Source organism: Schistocerca serialis, chromosome 9 (genome assembly GCF_023864345.2).
Source record: "Schistocerca serialis cubense isolate TAMUIC-IGC-003099 chromosome 9, iqSchSeri2.2, whole genome shotgun sequence".
NCBI lineage: Eukaryota > Metazoa > Arthropoda > Insecta > Orthoptera > Acrididae > Schistocerca > Schistocerca serialis.
The window spans coordinates 126,743,111-126,769,630 of NC_064646.1; the positions used below are offsets into that span (position 1 = coordinate 126,743,111).

The following is a 26,520-nucleotide window of genomic DNA, read 5'->3' on the forward strand; positions in this document are numbered from 1 at the left end:
AAAATTAAAAAACAACTGCGACAATCATTTTATATCAGCTGGTCTGCCTCATGTATCGTTGTATCCAACTGATTTATGCATGTTAAGCAACATTCAGTTATGTGGTACTGTACTAATAGTAACGTATATAGTGTAACTCATGTAAACCCTCCCTCAAACCTGTCACGTTATATCTTCATAGATCCGATGATGGCATCTTTAGTGTGTTGAAACCCGTCATCTAGTAAACAGTGTTTAAGCGATCTTGGTTTTTGAATTATTTCTACAACAGAGTGATCGCCCCACGACACACTATATCTTCACTGCATTTTATGGCTTCGTCACCACGTTTGGCTGTTATACGGACATTTGCATCACTGACGTGTGGTTTTGGAATTGCAGCTCGCCCTGCAGTTCCGTGCTTATGGAGGTCCTTTCGCGTTGTTTTGCTGCTGACAGCGTTAGTGGGTGCGACATTCAGTCCTGCAGTGACTTTTGATGCTGTCAGCCTCTTACGTTTAGTCACAATCAATTTTAGTGGTCATCCGCCACTATCATTCAACACAGACTTTGTAACTTAGCGGGTGGTGTTTTTCAGCGGTATATACGGTATAAATATTCGGAACGGTGCCTCTTGAATCCACAAACGGTTCGCTACTTGGTTACTATCCACATAGCACCCACTGTCGAGCACCAACAACTTGCCGACGTCCGAATTCACTTAGCTTCGATAGAATGCACTCACAACTACACGGAACACTGTTGTGAGTACGTAGTGAGGACACTGCACAAGTGCCTTCCGTGGCCAAATAAATTTGTATATGTATTCACGTTCAATCATGAATTTTTTGCAGTGTTTCCATTTTTTTGTTCAGCCCTGTATATACACTGTTTAGAACTCAAAAATGTTCAGATGTGTGTGAAATCTTATGGGACTTATCTGCTAAGGTCATCAGTCCCTAAGCTTACACACTACTTAATCTAAATTATCCTAAGGACAAACACACATACAACCATACCCGAGGGAGGACTCGAACCTCCGCCGGGATCAGACGCACAGTCCATGACTGCAGCGGCCTAAACAGCTCGGCTAATCCCGCGCGGCTGTATAGAACTGTTGACGTTACTTTTGAAAGAATGAACTTGAAAAATAGTCATATAAATACACGGTAACTAGTTAACAGCACTATGTGGAATCATAACCTCCCCTACGGTCCATTAGAAGACCAACTGCACGGAAGAATCACACGTTCCGATGCTCCACGGTGAACCTCCCGCGATCAACTGGTAAAGACGAGCCTCGGCTGTACTGCTGGCTGACTACATAGGCGCTAAGGTCCCCCGAGACCAATAAGGCCTCGTGTTACGTAAGCCACAGAAACGACCTATAGCCCGCGACCTCTGGATGCGTGACATTCCAGTTACAAGTGGCAGCATCGGGCAATAAGTTCGGGCGTTACCTACGGTTCGAGTGTCCTGCCTGCGAGGGACGAATTCAAACTACAAGATGGCTACTAGAGCCGATCAGCTTTTTCTATAGAACGGCGCCCATAAACCATAAATTTTTGTAGCCCAAAAGTAAGGCAGCAAGATTAGCTTTAATTTAGGAAAATAAGGCGGTAAAATGCATGAAATTTAGGAAGGTATGTGTCATCATGGAGAACCTGATAATTTATAACATCAACTATGAAGATCGCCGGACAATTTCTTCGAATACAGAGGGATTAGCAGAGATATATTTTCGACTATGTCACCAGTGAATGATAGACGAGTTTGTTTATTTTTTTTGATTTATTTTTTATCCACGGTCATTCAACAGGCTATAAGTGCGAAGAATGACTGAGTATGGTAAGTACGGAAAAATAAGTGATTATTTTCACGATGTGTACCTGGTTTAGCGGTAGCGCCAGCCGGTGTGGCCGAGCTGTTCTAAGCGCTTCAGTCCGGAGCCGCGCGACCGCTACGGTCGCAGGTTCGAATCCTGCTTCGGGCATGGATGTGTGTGATGTCCTTAGGTTATTTAGGTTTAAGGGGGGTAGGACGTCAAACGGGCCGACTTGGAGCAGGAGAGTCACCACAGGACATTTTAATTTCCACTGTCTATACTTTTACAAGTAAATTCATAAAACTTTGTCAGCATGACCAGGAAGGATTCAGGATTCACACTCGTAGCAGCGGAAGTTCAAAAACATAACAAAATAACGTGAAATTTCATCATTTCTTCACTTACTATTGGCTGCATTTGTTGCTATAAGTACACTTTTCTTCATAAGTAAGAGAGAATGTTCGACGAATTTGGCACAGCATACAAACCCTACTTACAGGTGTCTGAAACTCTAGAATCTATTTAATTCATGAAAAAATGAATGAGCTGTTACGTTTTAAACTTTATGTTTAGAAAAAAATCAAGTTTTGTAGTTAATTATCTCAATTTTTACCACAGTTTTTAATAGATTTGGAAAATTCTAGAGTTTCATTCACCTGTATGTATGGTTTGTATGCTGTGCAAAATTGATCAAAGAATCTCTCTTACTTGTGAAGAAAAATGTACCTATAGCAACAAATGCAGTCAACAGTACGTGAAAAAATGATGAAATTTCATATCTAAAAAAAATTATTTTGTTACGAGTGTGAATCCTGAATCTTTCCTGGTCATGCTGACAAAGTTTTATGAATTTATTTGTAAAAGTATAGACAGTAGAAAATAAAATGTCGTGTGGTGCCTCTCCTGCTCCAAGTCGGCCCGTTTGATTTTTTTTTTTTTTTCCTTTATTGTAATTTCACACCTTACATAAGGTGGGCTGGCAGCAGCACAGTACGCTGCTCTTCAGCCACAGGTATTACAAAAGAAAAACAATGGAGACACATAATATACATAACATAGTGGGGGACAAAAAACAGTAGACACAGTAACGAAAAAACACGAAGCCGTTCACACGCTAAGACAACCAAAGAAACTGTTAGCACTGAACACGGACACTGATTATGGAGGCGACACGTGAACAATGGAGCGTGGGTGGCGAAAAAACTCAGGCACAAACACGACGCCACACACACTAAACTGATGGCGATGATCTCTGGCGCGCGAATGTCAACTGAACGTGTGCGAGTCCGGGGGACCTGCCAAGAGGGGAAGAAGGTGGAGGTGGAGGAAGAGGGGAGAGCAGAGATGCCAATGACAGAGGAGACGGTGGGAGGAATGAAGGCATGGGGTAAAGGGAAGCCTGGGTAGGAGGGGGGGAGGAAGGGAGGAGGGAGGGAAGGGAGAGAGAAGGGAGAGAGAGTGCCCTAAGGAAAAAACACAGGAAGTGGGAGGGGAGGATCAAAGTCGATAGGAGGGGTAGATGGAGGAGAGGAGGGCATCACCAGGGAGGAGCAGCTGGTGGAAACCACCTCGGGAGAGGGTAAGGAGAGTGGAGAGATGGAGAGCAGGTGGGACGTGGATATACAGGGGAGAGTGGGGTAGGATGTGAGAGACGAGTGGGTGAGGGGGATCTAGTTTACGGGAGGTGTAGAGGATCCGTATCCGTTGGAGGAAAAGGAGGAGTTGGGGGAATGGGATAAGGTCGTACAGGATCTGCGTGGGGGAGGGGAGACGGATACGATAGGTGAGGGGAAGAGCACGGCGTTCGAGGACTTGAAGGGATTTGTAAAAGGTAGGAGGGGAGGAGATCCAGGCAGGGTGGGCGTAGCAGAGGACAGAGCGGATGAGGGATTTGTAGGTGTGGAGGATGGTGGAGGGGTCCGGACCCCACGTACGGCCGGAAAGGAGCTCGAGGAGACGGAGTCGGGAGCGTGCCTCGGCTTGGATTATCCGGAGATGGGGGGGTCCAGGAGAGGCGACGGTCGAGAGTGACGCCAAAGTAGTTAAGGGTGGGGGTGAGGGCGATAGGACGGCCATAGATGGTGACATAGAAGTCGAGGAGGCGGAAGGAAGGGGTGGTTTTGCCTACAATGATCGCCTGGGTTTTGGAAGGATTGACCTTAAGCAACCACTGGTTGCACCAAGTGGTGAACCGGTCGAAATGGGATTGGAGAAGGTGTTGGGAGCGCTGTAGGGTGGGGGCGGAGGCAAAGAAGGCGGTTTCATCGGCGTACTGAAGAAGGTGGATGGGGGGGGTGAAGGCTGCGGCATGTCCGCCTGTCGGCCTGTTTGACGTCCTACCCTCCCTAAGTAGTTCTAAGTTCTAGGGGACTGGTGACCTCAGATCTTACGCCCCATAATGCTCAGAGCCATTTGAACCATTTAGCGGTAGCAACTTGGGTCAGTAATGTGATTAGTCCCGGATTCATACCAAACTACTAATATTTTACCTGACTCAGCTATAAGCCTGTCACAGTTCTCTGTACAAAGCTTTTATCCACTACTCTTTACTCTGCAGCTAATCGTATGACTTTTAGGTCTTGCCAGATTACTTGATTTGTAAGTGTGTACATGCCTATCCCGTTACATTGCACATATAAAATTCCTAGTAAAACACATTGCTCAACCATGAAATTTTATTGAGCGCTTTGGTACTGGCGGCGGACGGTTTGTACAGGGGTGTCTGGTGTGTTGCAGCGGAACGGCCAGCCATCAGCTGTCTGCGACGGCGCTGCTGCCATCTCCCGACGGCTCGCGGCACCCTCTGGACGTGTACGAGTTCGCCGAGGAGGACCTGCCGGACGGTCGGCGCGACGGCCGCGGGGGTGGCGGGGGCGGCGGCGGCCTGTGGGAATGCCTGCTGGGCTGCCGGCACCGGCTCGACCACCAGCTGGCCAGGAGGAAGGTCCGTACCCGCTGCTGCCACCTCACAGCCTCACGAATGCAGGAGCACTAGTATCGACCGCGACCGACGTTTCCTTTCCTTCTCTTTTTTATTTTTTTACCGATTCCGAGTTGTTTCCTTTCTGTCTGACACTCTATCTGCACGGTTGTCACAGTAATCTATCACGATAAATGATGACAACCAAAACAGTTGCATGATAAACATTTATTAAAATTCTTGACCGAGGTTTCGGTATAAATATACCTTCATCAGAAATAAAATATGCTCAACAAGAGGACACTTTCCTTAGAAAAAATTTAGCATCGGAAATGAGAAAGAAAACACACTATAGCTTAAGTAACCGTAAAATTACTAGAGTATTACAGGCACAAAACTTTAAGTCACTTACTAAAATTACATCCTCCAATGGAGATTAATAAAACAATTATGCCAAAGATGTCGTCAGTAGTTAAGACATCATCTCCATTTATACAACATGATTCTGCACACAGGGTCGATGCGAACACAGTTTAGCATCAGTACTTCGCCTATGAACTATCGTGACGAGCGTGTGAGAGCCCTAGGGCAGATAGTTTCGCCGAGAGAGGACGCTTGTGGTATATGCCAGACACTCACGCACATTAAAATCCATGGATACATTGTTGTTGTTGTGGTCTTGAGTCCTGAGACTGGTTTCATGCAGCTCTCCATGCTGCTCTATCCTGTGCAAGCTTCTTCATCTCCCAGTACCTACTGCAACCTACATCCTTCTGAATCTGTTTAGTGTATTCATCTCTTGGTCTCCCTCTACGATGTTTACCCTCCACGCTGCCCTCCAATGCTAAATTTGTGATCCCTTGATGCCTCAGAACATGTTCTACCAACCGATCCCTCATTCTAGTCAAGTTGTGCCACAAACTCCTCTTCTCCCCAATTCTATTCAATACCTCCTCATTAGTTATGTGATCTACCCATCTAATCTTCAGCATTCTTCTGTAGCACCACATTTCGAAAGCTTCTAGTCTCTCCTTGTCCAAACTATTTATCGTCCTTGTTTCACTTCCATACATGGCTACACTCCATACAAGTGCTTTCAGAAACGACTTCCTGACACTTAAACCTATACTCTATGTTAAAAAATTTTTCCTCTTCAGAAAGGCTTTCCTTGCCATTGCCAGTCTACATTTTATTTCCTCTCTATTTCGACCATCATCAGTTATTTTGCTCCCCAGATAGCAAAACTCCTTTACTTCTGTAAGTGTCACATTCCCTAATCTAATTCCCTCAGCATCACCCGACTTAATTCGACTACATTCCATTATCCTCGTTTTGCTTTTGTTGATGTTCATCTTATATCCTCCTTTCAAGACACTATCCATTCCGTTCAACTGCTCTTCCAAGTCCTTTGCTGTCTCTGACAGAATTACAATGTCATCGGCGAACCTCAAAGTTTTTATTTCTTCTCCATGGATTTTAATTCCTACTCCGAATTTTTCTTTTGTTTCTTTTACTGCTTGCTCAACATACAGATTGAATAACATCGGGGAAAGGCTACAACCTTGTCTCACTCCCTTCCCAACCACTGCTTCCCTTTCATGCCCCTCGACTCTTACAACTGCCATCTGGTTTCTGTACAAATTGTAAATAGCCTTTCGCTCCCTGTATTTTACCCCATGCCACCTTCAGAATTTGAAAGAGAGTATTTCAGTCAACATTGTCAAAAGCTTTCTCTATGTCTACAAATGCTACAAACGTAGGCTTGACCTTCCTCAATCTAGCTTCTAAGGTAAGTCGTAGGGTCAGTTTTGCCTCACGTGTTCCAACATTTCTATGGAATCCAAACTGATCTTCCCCGAGGTCGGGTTCTACCAGCTTTTCCATTCGTCTGTAAAGAATTCGCGTTAGTATTTTGCAGCTGTGACTTATTAAACTGATTGTTCGGTAGTTTTCACATCTGCCAACACCTGCTTCCTTTGGGACTGGAATTATTATATTCTTCTTGAAGTCTGAAGATATTTCGCCCGTCTCATACATTTTGCTCACCAGATGGTAGAGTTTTGTCAGGACTGGCTCTACCAAGGCAGTCAGTAGTTCTAATGGAATGTTGTCTACTCCCGGTATCTTGTTTCGACTCAGGTCTTTCAGTGCTCTGTCAAACACTTCACACAGTATCGTATCTCCCGTTTCATCTTCATCTACATTCTCTTCCATTTCCATAATATTGTCGTCAAGTACATCGCCCTCTATATACTCCTTCCACCTTTCTGCTTTCCCTTCTTTGCTTAGAACTGGGTTTCCATATGGGCTCTTGATTTTCATACAAGTGGCTCTCTTTTCTCCAAACGTCTCTTTAATTTTCCTGTACGCTGTATCTATCTTGCCCATAGTGAGATATGCCTCTACATCCTTACATTTGTCCTCTAGCCATCCCTGCTTAGCCACTTCCTGTCTATTTCATTTTTGAGACGTTTGTTTTCCGTTTTGCCTGCTTCATTTACTGCATTTTTATATTTTCTCCTTTCATCAATTACATTCAATATCTCTTCTGTTACCCAAGGATTTCTACTAGCCCTCGTCTTTTTACCTACTTGATCCTCTGCTGCCTTCGCTACTTCATCTCTCAAAGCTACCCATTCTTCTTCTACTGTATTTCTTTCCCCAATTCCTGTCAATTGTTCCCTTATGCTCTCCCTGAAACTCTGTACAACCTTTGCTTTAGTCAGTTTATCGAGGTCTCATCTCCTTAAATTCCCACCTTTTACAGTTTCTTCAGTTTTAATCTACTATGTCTATATACTACAAAATATTATTTGTCACATTTCGACGAGGTGCTCTGATGGTCTAGCAGGTAGAGCACCAGACTTTGACAGTGGAGGTCTCGGGATGTCCCGAATAGGGCCGGAGATTCCCACAGATTCCAGTCCCTTCAGAACGCACCCAGGTCCAGTCAGCCTGCTGTGCAGGGCACTACAGAACTGTTTGTGATCGTGTGTCCAAGTTACTGCTATGTTAGTGACAATTTGTCAACAGTGACCAGGAGTGGCATCGAAATGGAGGCATCCCAGCCCATCACTACGAGACTGCCACGCCAGAAGAAAAAATATGACCACAACGTTTACGAAAAGACTATGTAAGATCAGTATGGCCTTATTTTAAAGTTGTTTTTGTAATGCCATTTAGCCTGAAGATGAGGTTTACCTCGAAACATGTCACTAAATAAATAAGCAACACAATAGTTGGCAAAGTTTGTGACTGGTAACGGTAATTAAAAAAAAACCTTTACATATTTCTTGAGACAGTCACAATCGAAAAATAGTGAAAATGGCTTCAAAATATGATATGGTATCCCTTTTCTTCTATTATTTATGAAAACATTCCATTTTCCATACAGTTCAAGAAAACATCCATCAACATACTTGAAATATGGCAATTCATTCTACGGCATTCCTTTTCGTAACTAAATGATTTAAGTGAATGTAGTGCTCAGAGATTGTCTTTACTGTCAATATCTGTTTCTCTGTAGTAGTGTCTGAGATTTCTTGTTTCTTGTCAGTCGTTCCTAAATGATTTTTATCCTACTTATTTGCTATTGAAATGTATATGCTCTGCAATAATGTGTGTGTCGTATGTTTTTAATTAATTCCAAGGAGTTCTTTTATGAGTACCGCTTTGTAAATAAAATGTTCGACTCAATACAGGTATGTGTGAACACCATCTAATTTGGGAATTGGTCCTTTGGAAATATTTTATTTTGTATATTCTGGGCTCACTTCCTACTGGACTTCTCTGCCCAAGGTTTTATTTAAAAATAGATTTTCACTATAAACTGAAGTCTAAGAAATATTTGTTGGCAGCAGATTTTAGTCTGTTAACTACTCTTGTGTTTTACATGTGAACTCTTGTTTTTGCGTGAGCTCTGATGTCTTCCTCTTTTCTGCCTTTGTAAGTCAGTTCTTTTCTTATTGAGATCATTGCTATGGCATGTCTTCCTTTCTATCATCTTCTATCTGCTAATTATTTTTAAAAATGCTAACGTACTATTTTTAACGAAAACATTCATGTATGTTGTAGAGCACTAAACATGCTTAAAGAAATCAGACGAAAGATATTACGCCCAAAAGAAAGTAATTTAAGATGCAAGAACAAATTAAAGTTTTACACAAGGAAATACTCTGCTTTACGTCCATAATATTTCAAGAAAGTGATTGGCAGTAGAATATGTAAGGTGCGGCGGGAATGGGGGGAGGGGGGAGGGGGTTTCAGTTGGCCGACATCCACATACTTAGTATGACAGTGACAAGGGTTAGATTAGGTTCCACACAGAGTTCGTTCACACGCTCTCCACTAATGTGCATTTTTTATTTCACAGTGCAAAATTGTAAAATCTTTATCACTCTTCTGAACACTTTCGCTGCTGGCCTCAGTGATTATATTAACATAAAGTAAACACGTTGCACAATCTTCTTCTTTTCCTTCAGCGTTTGTCCAGCTCGTCTGCAGGGTCCGCTACGTGGGTCTGTTGTCTCCATTTCGCTTTATGACGAGCTGCATCTGGGTTGATATTCCCGCATTTAAGGTCTTTATGAATCGTATCAGCCCAACGTTGCCAAGGTCATCATTTGGGTCTTCTGCTGACGACTTCAAGTGTGTAACCAGCCTTGGCAATAGAGTCATCACCGGCCAGTAAAACATGCCCAAACCATCTAAGACTACTCTCACACATCTTGTCTTGGATCGGTGCAACACCAAACTGTTTTCTAATACTTTCACTGTAAACGTTATCTAACTAAGTGAGGCCCGCTGTCCACCTTAGCATCTTCGTTTCCATTACACTTAGGCGGTGTTCTGTTTCAACTCAAGTCGGCCAGCACTCGCAACCATACAAGACGACTGGTCGGATGACAGTGCGATAGATGTTTGATTTTCAATTGTCTTTCATCTTACAGTCGCAAGTAACTCCGGTTATTGTTCGCCAATTCATCCAGGCTGCCTAAGTTCTGGTGTTGAGCTGCACAATACAATCAACGAAACTGACTCACAACAATTACATTATCGGCTGTAAGTGTAATTTGGAAACATAGTTCTGCTCCAGATTTAGGTCTTGAAACAGAGCTGATGGAAAACTGTTGCTTTGGAATTTAGGTTTCCTGCTGCCGTAAGTAATTAATATCTTCAGCAATCCATTAATTTGTGAAAAGCAATGCAGTTCAGCTGTTATAAACGCCCAGACGTACAGGTAGTTACTTGGAAACCCCTCGCGCAGTGCGATGGACGATCTACAATCACGCTCATAAATTAAGAATAGCGCAGATACATGGTGAAACAGCGCTGTGGTGGGCAGTTTTCAGGGTTTAAATCACCTCGGGGCATAACCATGCGGTTCATTTGACCTGCGGTCGTCGCACGCGCTGGCAGCAGGCACATACGCATAGGTGTGTTGGTGCATGTCAGAGTACGGTGCAGCGAGCACGTGTGCAGACGTTCTCAGACGTGCTAACGGTGACTGTGTGTTGAAAATGGCTCAAAGAACACATATTGATGACATTATGAGGGGTAGAATACTAGGACGACTGGAAGATGGTCAAACACAGCAGGTCGTAGCACGGGCCCTCTGTGTGCCACAAAGTGTGATCTCAAGATCATGGCAACGATTCCAGCAGACAGAGGAAACGTGTCCAGGCGCTACATTACGGGACGTCCACAGTGTACAACATCATCACAAGAAGACCGATATCTCACCATCAGTGCCCGCACACGGCCACGGAGTACTGCAGGTAGCCACATCGGGACCTTACCGCAGCCACAGGAACAGTTGTCTCCAGACACACAGTCTACAGACGACTGAATAGACGTGGTTTATTCGCCCGGAGACCTGAAAGGTGCATTCCACTGACCCCTGGTTACAGGACAGCCCGTAAAGTCTGGTGTCAAGAACACAGTACATGGTCATGGGAACAGTGGTCCCAGGTTACGTTCACGGACGAATCAAGGTACAGTCTGAACAGTGAATCTCGCAAGGTTTTCATCTGGAGTGAACCAGGAACCAGATACTAACCCCTTAATGTCCTTGAAACGCACCTGTATGGAGATCGTGGTTTGATGGTGTGGGGTGGGATTACGATTGGTGCACGTACACCCCTGCATGTCTTTGACAGAGGAACTGTAACAGATCAGGTGTATAGGGACGTCATTTTGCACCAGTATGTCCGCCTTTTCAGGGGTGCAGTGGGTCCTACCTTCCTCCTGGTGGATGATAACGCACAGCCCCACCGAGCTGCCATCGTGGAGGAGTACCTTGAAACAGAAGATATCAGGCGAATGGTGTGGCCGGAATGTTCTCCACACCTGAACCCCATCGAGCACGTTTGGGATGCTCTCGGTCGACGTATCGCTGCACGTCTTCAAACAACTACGACACTTCAGGAGCTCTGAAAAGCACTGGTGCAAGAATGGGAGGCTATACCACAGCAGCTGCTCGACCACCTGATCCAGAGTATGCCAACCCGTTGTGCGGCCTGTGTACGTGTGCATGGTGATCATATCCCATATTGCTGCCGGGGTACATGTGCAGGAAACAGTGGCGTCTTGTAGCACATGTGTTTCGGTACGGTTTTCTCAACTTATCACCAACACCGTGGACTTGCAGATCTGTGTCGTGTGTGTTCCCTATGTGCCTATGCTATTAGCGCCATTTTTGTGTGGTGCCACGTTCTGTGGCACCACATTCAGCAGTTATCCTTAATTTATGAGTGTGAGTGTAGTTGGGGCACAGAGAGAGAGACAGAGAAGTGTGGCGCCCCCGGCAGACTGCCGGGGCGAGGTAAACGAACGAGACCGGCAGGTGTCAGCGAACGGAGATCCCTCAGGAATGCTGTCGGAGACAGGGCATAGACGTGACTCACAGTGTTCAGTCGGTAATACGCGGCCGGTATTTTTGGTGCGAAGCGTCAGTCGCTGTTACCGATCACTATCCAACCAAAAGTATCCGGCGCACTGTGTGAAGCGTAATTGACCACTAGATGTCACGAGATGCTCGCCCGTCAGTATAAAAGGAGGCGGGGAGTTCAAAATGGCTCTGAGGACTACGGGACTTAACATCTGAGGTCATTAGTCCCCTAGAGCTTAGAACTACTTAAACCTAACTAACCTAAGGACATCACACACATCCATGCCCGAGGCAGTATTCGAACCTGCGACCGTAGCCGTCGTGCGGTTCCAGACTGAAGGGCCTAGAACCGCTCAGCCACACCGGCCGGCAGGCGGGAGTGCTGTGTTGTTAATAGAGACGTATCAGAGCAATGGCTCGGTCATAAGAGCGAAGTGAATTCGAAATGGGCTAGTCACTGGAGTAACAAATCAATCAGGCAAATTTCAGTGCTTCTAAGGCTGCCAAGTCGGCTGTAGTAATGTGGCTGTCACGTGGAAACGCAAAGCAACAAATCACAGCTCAACAAAGGCCAGGTAGACTTGCACTGACGAACGTGAACCGACGAATATTGCGTAGGGTGATGGTAAAAAATTGCATGTAATCAGCAGAAGGGATCAGTCGTGAGTTCCAAAGTGCTGCCAGCAGTCTTTTTGGCTCAGTCACTACTCGTAGGGACGTAAAAAGCATAGGGTGCGATGGCCGACCAGTTCCTCATAAGAGCACACATTCCTTGCACTTGAGGTGGTGCCAAGAGGAACGTCACTGGACGGTGGCTGACTGGAAACAAGTGATCTGAAATGGTGAATCGCTCTGTATTCTGTGTCAGTCGGAGGAGGGGTTTGGGGTTGGGCTTTGGCGACTGCCTGGGGAAGGTTATGTGCCGTCATGTGTGGTGCCTACAGCGAAATACGGAGGAGGTACCGTTACGATATGTGCTGTTTCGTCCGAACAAGACACAGTTAGGGCAAAAGCAGCACAGGCGCAAAGATGCGAGCTGGTGCCAGTGCCATAGAGACTCGCCACTTGCGCGAGTTCCAGCACTGCCATGGGCGTCGTTGAGGGTGAAGATATCGACTTACCGTCGGCCAACTGCCGGCCGAGTACAATCCGCCAATGACCGGACGAAAACGGTGGGAAGCCTACTCGGAAGACAGAATAGCAGCTCTCGCCCATTTGGTTATAGATGATCGTCCAGGACTGACTTAGACAGAGAACGTCGTAATTTAGAAGTCACCAGATAGTTGTTGTATATTGCATTTGCTACGTCCTGTGAAGTTTACCTACGATTGTTTGCACCTAGCATTGAGGGCCCTTTTTTGTGAAGGCCGGCCAGTGTGGCCGTGTGGTTCTAGGCGCTTCAGTCTGGAACCGCGGGACCACTACGGTCGCAGGTTCGAATCCTGCCTCGGGCATGGATGTGTGTGATGTCCTTAGGTTAGTTAGGTTTAAGTAGCTCTAAGTTCTAGGGGACTGATGACCACAGATATTAAGTCCCATAGTGCTCAGAGCCATTTGAACAATTTTTTTTGGTGTTATAATACAAACTACAGACTACAGTATTCAACTAGTCACAAAGATAAGTAAACTTGGCACGAATCCGCCCGCCGGATTTTTGTCGAGGTCCGGTGAACCGGCCAGTCTGTGGATGGTTTTCAGCCGGTTTTCCATCTGCCTCGGCGAATGCGGGCTGGTTCCCCTTATTCCGCCTCAGCTACACTATGTCGGCGATTGCTGCGCAAACAAGTTCTCCACGTACGCCTACACCACCATTACTCTACCACGCAAACATAGGGGTTACACTCGTCTGGTGTGAGATGTTCCCTGGGCGGTCCACGGGGGTCCGAATCGCACAATAACCCTGGGTTCGGTGTGGGGCGGCGGAGGGGTGAAGTGGACTGCGGTAGTCGTCGTGGGGTCGTGGACCACTGCGGCTGCAGCGGGGACGGAGCCTCTCTGTCGTTCCTAGGTCCCAGATTAACATACAATACAATACCATACAAACCTTTTAAATAATTTGTGTGACTTTCTTACTGTTTTGCTGGAGTGTTGTAGAACCTTCGTTCTCCTAACCTGTTACCCGACCCTGTGGCATAGCTGTGTAATAGTGACAGGGAGAAATTCTCTTAGCAGTGTATTGCACCAGAAGCCGTTTCACGAACTCACAAACTCGGCCTGCTGTAACAGTGGCAACTCCGTCTCCACAGCAGCAGCGACGAGGATTTACAGAACTGGTGACAAGGGTTACAGAAGTATGGGGGTGCTTTTCGTGCTTAGAGTCTGCTCTCCTTATTGCGCTTAAGTGAGCGTTAAATATGGGAGGTAGTGATCACTTTTTACAGCACAGTATACTGCGTAAAGTAGAGCATCGGTTGGGAGATTAAGATTTCTTGCTTCAGCGTGACAATGCACCCTGCCATAAAGCAGTATCTGTGAGACAAAGGATTGTGGATTCAGCAGTCCTGAAATGGTTCGATCTGCGAAGTGTCCCGACCTTTTTTAGAGAAGGATGGGGCCCCTCCAGCCCACAAAGACGTGGTGACCAAACCAAAAGTTCTACTGTCACCTCTGTATAACACGTTAGTTTTCGAATCAGGAGTCACAGGATGCGGGCTGTGACGTTTTCCATGCGTCTGGGTAGGATGACTCATTGACATGGTTCATCAGGAGACGGTAAGTGGACGAAAGCGAGCGAAGGGGGACGGTGTGTAAGAGCAGAGAGGAAAAACGTGGCAAGGCAAGCGCCAAGGGAAAGAAACCTCTGCGACAGTAGGGGCAGTAGCGGCTTGCTAGCTGCGACAGTGCATACAAGGTGAGGTTATGGTAGCGCGAGGTGTCGTGCATTGTTACCTTTGTCGCTGTGGGTTCTCGTTGCAGATGGGTCAGTCCGGGAGCTGCAGCTGGGCTTCTGTGAATTCTCCTGGGCCTTCTCCAGCGGCTGCGTCCCTGTAACAGTCCGAGGTCGTCATACATTAATGGGGGATCGGCCCTAGAACAGCTAACAGTGTAGGGGGTGTGTGTGGCTGGTTTGCGTGTTGTGTACAGTACGGCTTCGCTGCTGTTGCCTGTTTTTCGGCGGGTCGAGCATCTGGGATTGCCAGTAGAGCTGTGTTGCAGGAACTCGCCAGTACTGTTCTGTTAGCGTGCTATGGACCACAGATGTTTAGTTCCTTGCTCATAGTGTCTTTCGACTATTATGTTTCCATCTGTGGTTGTGGTCGTAGTTCACCAGAGAAAGGAGAAAGCATAAACAGGTTATGCGAGTATTTCGTGTTTCTGTACAGTCGTGTGGAGAGTTTTTGCAATACCTGCAAGAGGATATGTAGCCGAAATTCCCGGTAAAGATCCGCGGTGAGTGTGTAATGCGGAGCGTCGCTTATGATTCTGAGTACTTTCTTCTGCATTAGCTGCAGCCTGCGCAGTGCTACGCCTGTTAAGCATAGGATAAAGTTGTTTGAGCCTCGCGTTTGCTTTGTTGGTCACGTATTGAATGTGCCCCGCCCCCCAGAGTAGTTTCCGGTCCAGCCAGACACCGAGGTATCTGACCTTCTAACGGAAACGTATTGGGCGTGCATGTAGCGTTATTGAGTTGCAGTGTTGATGTTTGCGCAGTAGTTTCGGTCTTCTAATGAACAGAACGGCTTCGCACTTAACGACGTTTACTCTAACACGCCATTTCACCAAACAGGGTCCCGACCTGATTCCAATGGAACACATTTGGGATGAGTCAGAACGTCGAATTCGTTCCAAAGCCATGCGCCCAACCTTCTCAGATTTCGGCTCTTGAAGAAGAATGTGGTGGCATTCCTCCACAGACATTCAGACACCCCACTGAAAGTGTCCACAGCAGAGATAAAGTCGTCATAGAGTCGAAGGCTGGATACATCCCATATTAATACCCACTAAAAGATGCCGGAGTATTTTGATCAGATAGTGTACTGTCATCAGTTTTGTGGACCCGCCTCTACAGCCATGCAACACGTAAAACCACTATTAGACGCAGTATTTCAAGCCGTATCACATGAAATGAGATGAATTGGCAGTACCGCACCACGGATAATTTGTTACAGTTTTTATAGAGCAGTAAATTCAGTACAATCATTAAAATTAACAGCGCCTAAAATAAGTAACCTCCCCCCATGAACCATGGACCTTGCCGCTGGTGTGGAGGCTTGCGTGCCTCAGCGATACAGATGGCCGTACCGTAGGTGCAACCACAACGGAGGGATATCTGTTGAGAGGCCAGACAAACGTGTGGTTCCTGAAGAGGGGCAGCAGCCTTTTCAGTAGTTGCAAGGGCAACAGTCTGGATGATTGACTGATCTGTCCTTGGAACACTAACCAAAACGACCTTGCTGTGCTGGTACTGCGAACGGCTGAAAGCAAGGGGCAACTACAGCCGTAATATTTCCTGACGGCATGCAGCTTTACTGTATGATTAAATGATGATGGCGTCCTCTTAGATAAAATATTCCGAAGGTAAAATAGCCTCCCATTCGGATCTCCTGATGGGGATTGCTCAAGAGGACGTCGATATCAGGAGCAAGAAAACTGGCGTTCTACGGATCAGAGCGTGGAATGTCAGATCCCTTAATCGGGCAGGTAGGTTAGAAAATTTAAAAAGGGAAATGGATAGGTTAAAGTTAGATATAGTGGGAATTAGTGAAGTTCGGTGGCAAGAGGAACAAGACTTTTGGTCAGGTGAATAAAGGGTTATAAAAACAAAAGCAAATAGGGGTAATGCAGGAGTAGGTTTAATAATGAATAAAAAAATAGGAGTGCGGGCTAGCTACTACAAACAGCATAGTGAACGCATTATTGTGGCCAAGATAGACACGGAGCCCACGCCTACTACAGTAGCTCTACAGATGATGAAGAAATTGATGAAATGTATGATGAGATCAAAGAAATTATCCACACAGTGAAGGGAGACGAAAATTTAATAGTCATGGGTGACTGGAATTAGATAGTAGAAAAAGGGAGAGATGGAAATGTAGTAGGTGAATATGAATTAAGGGAAAGAAATGAAAGAGGAAGCCGCCTGGTAGAATTTTGCACAGAGCATAACTTAATCATAGCTAACACTTGGTTCAAGAATCATAAAAGAAGGTTGTATACATAGAAGAAGCCTGGAGATACTAGAACGTATCAGATAGATTATATAATGGTAAGACAGAGACTTAGAAACCAGGTTTTAAATTTTAAGACATTTCTAGGGGCAGATGTGGACTCTGACCACAATCTATTGGTTATGAAGTGAAGATTAAAACTGCAGACACTGCAAAAAGGTGGCAATTTAAGGAGATGGGACCTGGATAAACTGACTAAACCAGAGGTTGTACAGAGTTTCAGGGAGAGCATAAGGGAACAATTGACAGGAATGGGGGAAAGAAATACAGTAGAAGAAGAATGGGTAGCTTTGAGGAATGAAGTAGTGAAGGCAGCAGAGGATCAAGTAGGTAAAAAGACGAGGGTTGGTAGAAATCCGTGGGTAACAGAAGAAATATTGAATTTAATTGATGAAAAGAGAAAATATAAAAATGCAGTAAATGAAGCAGGCAAAAAGAAATACAAACGTCTCAAAAATGAGATCGACAGGAAGTGCAAAATAGCTAAGCAGAGATGGCTAGAGGACAAATGTAAGGATGTAGAGGCTTATCTCACTAGGGGTTGACAACATTTCATTAGAACTACTGACGGCCGTGGGAGAACCTGTCCTGACAAGACTCTACCATCTGGTGAGCAAGATATATGAGACAAGCGAAATGCCCTCAGACTTCTAGAAGAACATAATAATTCCAATCCCAAAGAAAGCAGGTGTTGACAGATGTGAAAATTACCGAACAATCAGTTTAATAAGTCACAGCTGCAAAATACTAACGCGAATTCTTTACAGACGAGTGGGAAAAACTGGTCGAAGCCGACCTCGGAGAAGATCAGTTTGGATTTCGTAGAAATATTGGAACACGTAAGGCAATACTGACCCTACGACTTATCTTAGAAGAAAGATTAAGGAAAGGGAAGCCTACGTTTCCAGCATTTGTAGACTTAGAGAAAGCTTTTGACAATGTTGATTGGAATACTCTCTTTCAAATTCTGAAGGTGTCAGTGGTACAATACAGGGAGCAAACGCTATTTACAATTTGTACAGAAACCAGATGGCAGTTATAAGACTCGAGGGACATGAAATGAAGCAGTGGTTGAGAAGGGAGTGAGACAGGGTTGTAGCCTCTCCCCGATGTAATTCAATCTGTGTATTGAGCAAGCAGTAAAGGACACAAAAGAAAAATTCGGAGTAGGAATTACATTCCATGGAGAAGCAATAAAAACTTTGAGGTTCGCCGATTATCTTTTAATTCTGTCAGAGACAGTAAAGGACCTCCAAGAACATCTGAACGGAATGTACAGTGTCTTGAAAGGAGAATATAAGATGAACATGAACAAAATCAAAACGAGGATAATGGAATGTAGTCGATTTAAGTCGGGTGATGCTGAGGGAATTAGATTAGGAAATGAGACACTTAAAGTAGTAAACGAGTACTGCTACTTGGGGAGCAAAATAACTGATGATGGTCGAAGTAGAGAGGATATAAAATGTAGACTGGCAATGGCAAGGAAAGCGTTTCTGAAGAAGAGAAATTTGTTAACATCGAGTATAGATTTTGAAACGTCCCCTTAGAACAATTGGAGGTGAGCCGCCAGCAGTGGTGGATGTGAGGAGAGAGATGGAGTTTTGAAATTTGTAATACTGGATATCATGAACTGCTGTATACATTATGACTTTTGAACACTATTGAGGTAAATACATTGTTTGTTCTTTATTAAAATCTTTCATTTGCTAACTATGCCCATCAGTAGTTAGTGCCTTCCGTAGTTTGAATCTTTTATTTAGCTGGCAGTAGTGGCGTTTGCTGTATTGCAGTAGTTCGAATAACGAAGATTTTTGGTGAGGTAAGTGATTTGTGAAACGTATAGGTTAATGTTAGTCAGGGCCATTCTTTTGTAGGGATTTTTGAAAGTCAGATTGCGTTGCGCTAAAAATATTGTGTGTCAGTTTAAGCACAGTCATGTATAATTGTTCTAAGGGGACGTTTCATATGTCGACCCTTAGCCGAGGATACCTCACTGGAATCTTCTGATTTTTTCTTGTAGTTTGTGTAATTAGTGTAGCTATTGTTTATTGCTAGCGCGTAATTGTAGAGAGTATCTCCTTTGTAGTTGCAGTCTTTCATCGTTGTATAGTAAAACAGTTGTGGCATGCATGTAGATTTGCACCAAGTATTTCGCAGCTGCGCTTGCAATTAACTAGATATTATTTTCAGTGCTATGTTAATGTGTTCTCTTATTTTTGCTCTTCAAATTGTGCTTTTCTGTGTTATCGTGTGAAATATTGTGACAATAATGGCGTGTGAAAAACGTAACTCTAGGCTCCAAAGTAAACTGAGAAACAATAGTGACGACGAGCGTAGCTTATCAGCACCACTGTGTAGTGAATTAACAGACATTCGAAGTAGTAATTTGGTAATTGTGCATAGGGAAATGGAGCGGGCGGCAAATAATGGTGTAGACAGTGAAACAGGTAGTGAACAGGGAAGCATTATCTATCGATCGGTCGGCAACAGCTCGCCTCAGGAATCCGAAATGACAGAAGACTATATTGCAAATACTGTAGACTTAGGTTTGGGGTCCTCACCGTTTTCTCAAATGAGTCAAGACACATTTTCTGCTTGTCAAAATGTGAATGTTGCCGGTGAAAATGCACTGCCAAAAAGCATAGAGAAACAGATTCCAGACACTAATACATTATTATTGCAATTAATGCAACAAATGGAACAAAAGCAGAGACAAACACAGCAAAAGCTTCAAAAGTTAGACGCAATGGAAGAAAATCTTCATAAGTTAGACTCAGTGGAACATAAGCTTGAACAAACACGTGAAGATTTAACTACTGAGTTACATAACATTGAATCGAAATGTCAAAAAGTCTGTAATGATGTAAAAACACAAATTTGTAAGCATTTTCAACCTATTTTTTCGCGGCATGAAAATGCATTACAGAATCACAAAGCAGCCATAAAAGAACTGCAAACTATTGTTCATGAAAATCATGAGACCTTGCAAGCTAAAATTGACTCAGTTGCGTCTACCGATTCGGTTGCGCAACTTGCAAAAACTCAGGAAAACTTAAAGGACACAGTAGATACTCTGAAAATTGGTTCAGAAAGACACATGGAGGAAATTAGTTCATTCATCAGAGAAAGTAGTTGAACTTTCGGATCAGCTAAATAATTTATCTACGAAGGTAGATGATAATCTGAATGACACAAAACCGGTAGTCTTTAATGACACAGAAGAGTGCGAACAAATTAGGAAATTCAAACAAATTCAGAATCAAATAAATACGCAACACCAAAGAGAAATCCGGGAAGTACAAGATCAGCTGACACAGGTAATACAAGAATTACGTATTTCAGAGGACACTCGCGCCCCAATACGGGAAGAGGGACATAGAAATACGGAAAAGCCACAAAATAATAACACAGGGCATTTCGGCAATTATGAAAGAAATTGGCAAGGTGCACCGAATTTTGAAATGGAACCGCCGAAACGGCGTAACAATGACCGGTATGCAACTCGCCGACATGAAGATTTTGACTATAAGCTGTTCATTACTACACGTAAATTTAAAACATTTAAGAATTCTGGCAACGACATTCATCCACAAGCGTGGCTCCATCAATTCTCTCATTGTTTTCCTCCCAACTGGTCATTAGAGCACAGATTAGAATTTCTGTGTTGCTATTTAGAGAATGAACCAGCTGTAAGAATGCGACCGGTCATTCACGATTGCCACAGTGAAGGAGAATTTTATCATGCCTTCCTCTCAGCATATTGGTCTCAAACTACACAAGACCGAGTAAAACATAGCATCATAATGATGAAACATTTCGAACAATCTGAATTTTCCAGTCTTGTGAAATATTTTGAAGACATGTTGCACAAGAATCAGTACCTGTCAAACACATACAGCCCCTCAGAACTCATCCACATTTGCTTAATCAAATTACCTGAACATTTACGACATATTATTTTGGCAGGACATTGAATCTTTTCAGGGACTCTTACAACAATTAGAAATTGACACTGACAATCGCGGAACGCGAAAACAGGAACACAACAATTAAAGGTCACATCCGTCGCAATTCCGCGATGAAAGAAATAATAACTGGACATGACAAGACTATTCTCACAACAAAATCGTGACCAAAACAGACACCACCCGTATGACAACCGTTGGCAGAGCAGTAATAATTACAGGGAAAGATCACCTCTCCGCGGTAGTGACCATCACCGAGACAATCAGAGAAACAGACAATATGGGAACCAAAATAATTATTATCAAGGGAGACAGAATAACTTTAGACGCAACGGTCCAGCGCGCAGTTACGATTCAGGGAGAAATTCTCCACCACGTGACCGACAAGAAAGAAACTATGGAATCTACCGACATGACGACAGCCGATATGATCGTAACGACAGAGCTGAATTGCATCAGAACTGGCGGGATTCAAACAGAGCAGGGCCCTCTCAACAACACGAAATTGTAGAAGTTAGGTCTCCAAATCCCAATAACGACGCGCGCCAACAAAGAGACAATAGGCAATGACTCATACTGCTGGCAGCCACAAAACGTACGTATGAAACGTCCCCTTAGAACAATTATACATGACTGTGCTTAAACTGACACACAATATTTTTAGCGCAACACAATCTGACTTTCAAAATCCCTACAAAAGAATGGCCCTGACTAACATTAACCTATATGTTTCACAAATCACTTACCTCACCAAAAATCTTCGTTATTCGAACTACTGCAATACAGCAAACCCCACTACTGCCAGCTAAATAAAAGATTCAAACTACGGAAGGCACTAAATACTGATAGGCATAGTTAGCAAATGAAAGATTTTAATAGAGAACAAACAATCTATTTACCTCAATAGTGTTCAAAACTCATAATGTATATAGCAGTTCATGATATCCAGTATTACAAATTTCAAAACTCCCCCATCTCTCTCCTCACATCCACCACTGCTGGCGGCTCACCTCCAACTGCGCCACGCTACGCGCTGTTAACATCCAGCTGCTCAACACTACAATGGCAGACAACAATGCGAACTAGCCACAGACTGCACACGGCATAGCCAGTGATTTTCATACAGAGCACTACGTAACGTTGCCAATAAGTAAACATAAACAGCCTACTTACATAGATCCTGGCAGGGTCGCCATATGAAATGTCCCCTTAGAAAAATTATACAAGACTATGCTTAAACTGACACACAATATTTTTAGCGCAACACAGTCTGACTTTCAAAAATCCCTACAAAAGAATGGCCCTGACTAACATTAACCTATACCTTTCACAAATCACTTACCTCACCAAAAATCTTCATTACTCGAACTACTGCAATACAGCGAGCGCCACTACTGCCAGCTAAATAAAAGATTCAAACTACTGAAGGCACTAACTACTGATAGGAATAGTTACCAAATGAAAGATTTTAATAGAGAACAAACAATGTATATACCTTAATAATCATAATATATATAGCACTTCATGCCATCCAGTCTTACAAATTTCAAATCTCCGCCATTTCTCTCCCCACATCCACCACTGCTAGCGGCTCACCTCCAACTGCGCAATGCTATGCGCTGTTAACAGCCAACTGCCCAACACTAAAATGGCCAACAACAATGCAAACCAGCCACATACTGCACACAGCACAGCCAGTGATTTTCATACAGAGCGCTACGTGGCGTTACCAATACAGAAACCTAAACAGCCTACTTACATAGCCCCCATGCTCCCCACAAAAAATTTCACAAATTGTTTTGGGCACTGGCGAATACATATTTGTTAAAATTTTTTCACAATTACAATAACAAAGAAATCAAATGCACACATTTAATGATACAATGTTGGTCAAAAGCTAAAATTTTCTCACAGTCCATAAAGACAGTCCTGAGCATTCATCACAGTAAAATTGCAGTTTTTTTTTCTCAAAGTCTGAGAAGTAAAAGAGAATGCACACGGAAGTAGTGGAATTCCATGCAGTCTTGAAGAAGTAGTGTTATCCTTCCAACGGAAAGACAGTGCTGACTCTTGACATGCAGACAGGTAAAACAGAGCAAACCCACAGCAGAGTCAGTCGAAGTTGAAGAATATTGGTAGGTAGTAGGTAGGTCATCACAGAGCAGACCCACTGTAGTCCTGGTAGAGATTACGGTATTGGTTGGCCATCAGAGGTGCGGACCCACTGTAGTCCTTGTAGAGATAATGGTATTGGTGGGCCATCAAAGGTGCAGACCCACTGTAGTCCTTGTAGAGACAACCAGCAGCCATCTGTTGCGACTGTGCAGGTGCACAATCACCATCGAAGACTCTTCTGGAGAATATAGCAAGTCCATAAACCACCACTTGTGCACTCACAAAGTTATTGGAATTGTCCTTAGAACAAGCAATTGGCTGACAACAATGCAAACTGGCCACAGACTGCACACAGCACAGCCAGTGATTTTCATAGAAAGCGCTACGTAACGTTGCCAATAAGAAAACATAAACAGCCTACTTACAATTTAAATGTCAGGAAGTCGTTTCTGAAAGTATTTGTATGGAGTGTAGCCATGTATGGAAGTGAAACATGGACGATAAATAGTTTGGACAAGAAGAGAATAAAAGCCTTTCAAATGTGGTGCTACAGAAGAATGCTGAAGATTAAATGGGTAGATCACTTAACTAATGAGAAGGTATTGAATAGAATTGAGGAGAAGAGGAGTTTGTGGCACAACTTGACTAGAAGAAGGGATCGGTTGGTATGACATGTTCTGAGGCATCAAGGGATCACCAATTTAGTATTGGAGGGTAGCATGGAGGGTGGAAATCGTAGTGGGAGACCAAGAGATGAATACACTAAGCTGATTCAGAAGGATGTAGGTTGCAGTAGGCACTGGGAGATGATGAAGCTTGCACAGGATAGAGTAGCATGGAGAGCTGCGTGAAACAAGTCTCAGGACTGAAGACCACAACAACAACAAAATAAGTAACATGCTATATCCAGAGAGACTGTCGGATCCAGCTGAGCTAATGCTACTTAATGATGCTATGGAAATTCGCTTAACAATAATGGTTTAGCTGCCAGTCATGCGTAATTACTGTTCATTAATAAAGTTAAGCAGTGCTAATTACAGATTCCCCAGGTACGCAAATACAGCGGCCTAGGGAGTGATACTGTACAGTCATACCACAACGTATATTTATGTGTTTTTGGCGGTGTTACAGGTACTTCAAATCAAGGAATTAAGTTTCCCTTTATAAAACGTAAACAATACGACAAAAAAGATTCAGATAAACGCCAGCATATGAAGCGATGTTAAAGTGGATGCCACACATGTAATGATAGGAGCAGTGGTTGAGAAGATACATACAAGAAACTACTGGAAATAATGGTTACTTCAGAACCAGTTAAATAAAGTACGTCGTGTTTGGTGTTGACGAGTGCCAAATTCAGTCATAAAGAAGCTGATACTTTGTTTTCTGTATGCGGTCGATTTTAAGAATTATTTCAGTTTATGTGTTTTGAGCTAGACATCGTCCATCCCTTTTACTGATGTGGAGTTATCGACCGCAAATAAGGACCGTGTGTAGAAGTGCTTGACATTCCCTCATCGGCTGGTTATGTGTGACGCTAGTTTATGTAAAAGTGTGAGAGGTGCGTGGCAGTACGTTTCCATGATAGACAATTTTTGTTGATTTCTATCACATAGAAAATTCTGCACTTCTGCCGTTGCGGTACACAGAAAACTTCACCAAGTTTCAAGCTGCGATACTTTAACTCCTTTCGGCGGTCATACGACAGATTTCAGCCATAGACGTGACTTTTTGTCTGGGAGGCTCTCTCTAACTGATTCGAAATTCCTAGACTTGTGCAGTTGTTGCTGGGCGACTCGTGTATCAAATCAGCAGGTTCGCACAGGTAGGACTTCAACATTTTTGTCGATCGAACATTTAGTGTAGACACGCTTCGATGCTGTCGGACTTTGATTATTATTGCGTTTCGTGCCACCACTATTATTGAGAACTACAGTCTTTCAATCAACGGAATTATTCGTTTAAAGCACAAACCTTTGTGTGACGCCGCTGCCCCGTAATTATTACTGAACTTTGTATAAAACTGGAACCTACTGCACCGGATTGTGGCCTCTCCTGAGACATAACCAAGAAGATGTCGATGGAACTATAATGCACATTCGTTCCAGGCCACACATAGAAGGATGCCAAGTCGCAAGGTCATGTTGATCGTGTGACTGAGCACCAAAGGATTCTTGGGAACGAGCGAGTTTGCCCTTGTAGAGCTTCTCGTCAAGTATGTCAATGACTGTAGACTCAAGCACGAAAATTTTGATACGAAGTTTTTATAAATTAATTTGGGAGTAGAGTTGCTGATCGTGAGCTGAGATAAAACGAATGAAAGTCTTTAGATAAAGAACAAATCAACTTTAAAGAGAAACTCAAATCTGGCGGACAGACATCAGTGCAAAGCTAATTAGTGGTACCATGTCTGTACGTATTCTATAGCCGCATCTGCTCTCAGATCACGTAACTACAGGACGTGAATAACGATAATAATGTTACTACTAATGAACTTTGACTGTATATATCACGTTGCTACTGTAATTACTTTTAATAAAGTTGCAAATGATAATGCCTTTACGTTGAAGTGCTCAAAAACTTACGTTCACAGCTGTAATATTTCCTAGTCTAATTAAAACTTTTAATTCTGCTTTATTATTTGCAATCACAAAAATGGTGCAACGCTCAAATACTGCGTACTGGTTGAGAAACAGATAGTTCTACAGTGTGAAATAGAGGGACATTTTTAAAAAATCCTTATAGAAATTTTAAAGGTTTTATACGTCTCGTGCTATTATACACTCCTGGAAATTGAAATAAGAACACCGTGAATTCATTGTCCCAGGAAGGGGAAACTTTATTGACACATTCCTGGGGTCAGATACATCACATGATCACACTGACAGAACCACAGGCACATAGACACAGGCAACAGAGCATGCACAATGTCGGCACTAGTACAGTGTATATCCACCTTTCGCAGCAATGCAGGCTGCTATTCTCCCATGGAGACGATCGTAGAGTTGCTGGATGTAGTCCTGTGGAACGGCTTGCCATGCCATTTCCACCTGGCGCCTCAGTTGGACCAGCGTTCGTGCTGGACGTGCAGACCGCGTGAGACGACGCTTCATCCAGTCCCAAACATGCTCAATGGGGGACAGATCCGGAGATCTTGCTGGCCAGGGTAGTTGACTTACACCTTCTAGAGCACGTTGAGTGGCACGGGATACATGCGGACGTGCATTGTCCTGTTGGAACAGCAAGTTCCCTTGCCGGTCTAGGAATGGTAGAACGATGGGTTCGATGACGGTTTGGATGTACCGTGCGCTATTCAGTGTCCCCTCGACGATCACCAGTGGTGTACGGCCAGTGTAGGAGATCGCTCCCCACACCATGATGCCGGGTGTTGGCCCTGTGGGCCTCGGTCGTATGCAGTCCTGATTGTGGCGCTCACCTGAACGGCGCCAAACACGCATACGACCATCATTGGCACCAAGGCAGAAGCGACTCTCATCGCTGAAGACGACACGTCTCCATTCGTCCCTCCATTCACGCCTGTCGCGACACCACTGGAGGCGGGCTGCACGATGTTGGGGCGTGAGCGGAAGACGGCCTAACGGTGTGCGGGACCGTAGCCCAGCTTCATGGAGGCGGTTGCGAATGGTCCTCGCCGA

At 44.2% G+C, this 26,520-nt stretch overlaps 1 protein-coding gene across 1 annotated transcript in view; it reads left to right on the forward strand.

Moving 5' to 3' along the window:
• Positions 1–1,234: 1,234 nt before the first annotated feature.
• The window catches only part of LOC126419414 (43 kDa receptor-associated protein of the synapse homolog), a 100,192-nt gene continuing 74,906 nt past the window's right edge, over positions 1,235–26,520 (forward strand). Inside the window, exons 1-2 of the mRNA XM_050086603.1 lie at positions 1,235–1,266; positions 4,541–4,748. Of these exons, the coding sequence (XP_049942560.1) occupies positions 1,235–1,266; positions 4,541–4,748 (240 nt within the window). The remainder of the gene's footprint in view (positions 1,267–4,540; positions 4,749–26,520) is intronic.